This window comes from Staurois parvus, unplaced genomic scaffold, assembly GCF_062004578.1.
Source record: "Staurois parvus isolate SC_StPar_1 unplaced genomic scaffold, SC_StPar_1.0 ptg001147l, whole genome shotgun sequence".
NCBI lineage: Eukaryota > Metazoa > Chordata > Amphibia > Anura > Ranidae > Staurois > Staurois parvus.
In genome coordinates, this window is record NW_028318943.1 from 472,501 (window position 1) to 476,346 (window position 3,846).

At 47.2% G+C, this 3,846-nt stretch overlaps 1 protein-coding gene across 1 annotated transcript in view; it reads right to left on the reverse strand.

Moving 5' to 3' along the window:
- The window catches only part of TMEM169 (transmembrane protein 169), a 17,621-nt gene extending 16,089 nt beyond the window's left edge, over positions 1 to 1,532 (reverse strand). The window contains exon 1 of the mRNA XM_089659324.1: positions 1,080 to 1,532. Coding sequence (XP_089515450.1) covers positions 1,080 to 1,374 — 295 coding nt within the window. The 5' untranslated portion in view covers positions 1,375 to 1,532. The remainder of the gene's footprint in view (positions 1 to 1,079) is intronic.
- Positions 1,533 to 3,846: the final 2,314 nt, after the last annotated feature.

Sequence of the window (3,846 nt, forward strand, 5' to 3'; positions counted from 1 at the left end):
TTTGTTGGACCACCTTTGCCTTTAATTCCAGCGTTTAGTCTGTTGGGATGTCTCTACAAACTTTGCACATCTAAACTTCGTAATATTTGCCCGCTCTTCTTTGCAGAACGGCTCGAGTTCAGTTGCATTTGATGGTGACGGTTTGTGGACTGCAGTCTTCAAGTCATTCCACAGATCTTCAATGGGATGTAAGTCTGGGCTCTGACTAGGCCATGCAAGGACATTCACCTTTTTCTCCTCCAACCACTGGGGGGGTCATTGTCATTGAAGATGAACCTCCCCATTGACAACTTTCTGGCAGAGAGCAGCAAATTTTCCTAAAAAACGTTGATGGTATTTGGCCCCATCCATTTTTCCTTCTATCCTGACAAGTGCTCCAGTCTCTTCTGCAGAGAACCCCCCATAACAGCATATCCCCCCCGCCATGCTTTACTGTAGGAATGGTGGGATTTGGATGGGGAGCTGGATTGGGATTTAGACCAGGCATATCGTTTAGTGTTGAGGCCAAATCATTCAATTGTAGAAATTTTGGAAGGTTTTTGTATCCATCTCCTGACTCGTGCCGGTCAACAACTCTATTCCGGAGATCTTTTGACAGTGACTTGCCACTCGTAGTTGATTGTTTGCTTCAGTTGCACTACCACAGACTGAAATCCTCCAGGAAAGCTCTTTTCATGCTGAGTTAATCAAAATGACCGCAGCGGATTACGGTTGAAAGTCAAATGGCTTTGCATGCCATTGAGAAGGTGATTGGCTACACCTGATTGAGTTTAGGAGGAGGGGGGTGATCCTTTTTCCAGCTTGGTGATTCTGTTTTTGAATTTTTTTTCTGACATGTTGGTGTTACATCTTTGACTTGGATATTCTAAGTTGCATGGAGTAATACAGCTGGATAAAACAAAAACTGTGGCTGTCTTCATTTCAGCTGCAAGGCAAAAAAATGTAATTATTTTAAAGGGGGAGGGTGATTCTTTTCTATACCCGCTGTATCAGCTACGGGGAGATATGCACCATTTGGCTACGCCATAGAAGACTTCACAAACCCATTGATGTGGTAACAGAATTAGAAAGCTACACACCATCACTCATCGGCGTCCCCAAAAACCTCGAGCCTTCCTCCGTGCTCCTCTCCCCCCCTTCATGATTGGCCGGCTCGTCCTCCACCACCTTCTCATTGTCGGACCGATAGACGATGATGGACTCTGGGCGAGGCTCTTTTTTCTTCTTCTTCTTCCGTTCTATAGTGGTCTCCCCCGCCACTGCAGCGGCAGCTCTCCGCAGGGTGTCTCTCAGAGGGCTGTGGGGGGCGCTCTTATTCATTTTTGGAGCAGCCTCCTCAATCCCACCATCGCTGCTAATCACCTCGCCCTGCATGCTGTCGAGTTTACCGGTGCCCTCAAATGCCTAATACTTCATGTTGGGGGAAGGGAAAACTAGGAGTCATCTGAAACAAAGAAATTAAAAATATTAATCAAGAGGAGGCAGAGAAACATATGATCATTTCACTGGAATTATCAGTTACAAATATTTATTATGTCAATTTACTCCCCACCCTTGCTGCCATGGTACTTTCCATCAATCTCCCCCACCCCACCCTTGCTGCCATGGTACTTTCCATCAATCTCCCCCCCCCCCCCACCCCACCCTTGCTGCCATGGTACTTTCCATCAATCTCCCCCCCCCCCACCCCACCCTTGCTGCCATGGTACTTTCCATCAATCCCCCCCCCACCCTTGCTGCCATGGTACTTTCCATCAATCTCCCCCCCCCCACCCCACCCTTGCTGCCATGGTACTTTCCATCAATCTCCCCCCCCCCCACCCCACCCTTGCTGCCATGGTACTTTCCATCAATCTCCCCCCCCCCCACCCCACCCTTGCTGCCATGGTACTTTCCATCAATCTCCCCCCCCCCCACCCCACCCTTGCTGCCATGGTACTTTCCATCAATCTCCCCCCCCCCACCCCACCCTTGCTGCCATGGTACTTTCCATCAATCTCCCCCCCCCCACCCCACCCTTGCTGCCATGGTACTTTCCATCAATCTCCCCCCCCCCACCCCACCCTTGCTGCCATGGTACTTTCCATCAATCCCCCCCCCCCCACCCCACCCTTGCTGCCATGGTACTTTCCATCAATCCCCCCCCCCACCCCACCCTTGCTGCCATGGTACTATCTCCATCCATCACCCCCAAATACTAGCATGGAACAATCCGTTCATTACCCCCCTACATACTGACATGGTACATTCCATCCATCAACAACCCCCCAACATACTGACATTTATTTATTGATTTCAGGTACTTATATAGCGCCATCAATTTACGCAGTGCTTTACATATATATTGTACATTCACATCAGTCCCTAACCCTCAAGGGGGGTACAATCTAAGGTCCCTAACTCACATTCATATATAAACTTACTAGGGCCAGTTTAGACAGGAGACAATTTACCTACCAGCATGTCTTTGGAGTGTGGGAGGAAACCGGACTACCTGGAGGAAACCCACACAGGCACAGGGAGAACATGCAAACTCCAGGCAGGTGGTGCTGTGGTTGGGATTCGAACCAACAACCCTAGTACTGCCAGGCAGAAGTGCTAACCATTTGGCCGCTATGCTGCCCATAAATTCATCATTACTTTTGATAAGATTTAAAAAAAAAAAAAAAAAGTACAAAAGGACCCGTGTCATTGACCTTTTGTTCCATTTAGATGAGTTTTGCATTCCCATACTAGTCTTTGGGAATGCAACGGGCACCTGAAGCAGGTCAGATGTATGTCAAAAAGGAGGTCAACTGCAGGTTGAACGCACCTATTCTCAAGTAGATTATCTCAGAAGCGTCTCAAATTGATTCCAGAAGACCAGATCCGGCCAACGCAGGCTCTACAGTACCTTCAAACACAGTGGGGGTTATTTACTAAACCTGGAGGGTGCAAAATCTGCTGCAGCTCTGCACTGAAACCAGTTTACAGTTTTTATTGTCAAATTTTAATTGAACAACCTGAAGTTTGAAGCTGATTGGCTCTCATGCATAGCTGCTCCAGATTTGGAGTGCTCCATTTTTAGTAAATCTCCCCCATGGTAACCTCATAGATGCCAGCCCAGAGCCTAACTGGCTATGGAAAAAAATGCAACCAGGAGAGGTGCTTACTAATGGTTACATATATACAGTTGTGTCCAAAATTATTCAACCCCCACTGAAATTGAGTGTTTTGGCCAGTTTGACATTGCTTTTGATCATTCAGTCATCTTGCTTACATTTACATTAAAGAGGCACTTGTAGGTCAGACAAATATAACATAACAGTTATAATGAAATAACCACAAATGTCTTTTCTGTGCTCACAGCATTATCAGTTTTATTCAACCCCCAAGTGACATTCAATCTTAGTACTTAGTACAGCATCCTTTTACAGTTATAACAGCTTTTAAACGTGAAGCATAGCTTGACACAAGTGTCTTGCAGCGATCTACGGGTATCTTCGCCCATTCTTCATGGGCAAAGGCCTCCAGTTCAGTCACATTCTTAGGCTTGCGCACTGCAACTGCTTTCTTTAAGTCCCACCAGAGGTTCTCAATCGGATTTAAGTCTGGTGACTGCGATGGCCACTCCAAAATGTTCCAGCCTTTCCTCTGCAACCATGCTCTAGTGGACTTGGAGGTATGCTTGGGATCATTGTCCTGTTGAAAGGTCCAACGTCTCCCAAGCCTCAGGTGTGTGACGGACTGCATCACGTTTCCATCCAATATCTCCTGGTACTGAAGAGAATTCATGGTACCTTGCACACGCTGAAGCTTCCCTGTACCTGCAGAAGCAAAACAGCCCCAAAGCATGATTGACCCTCC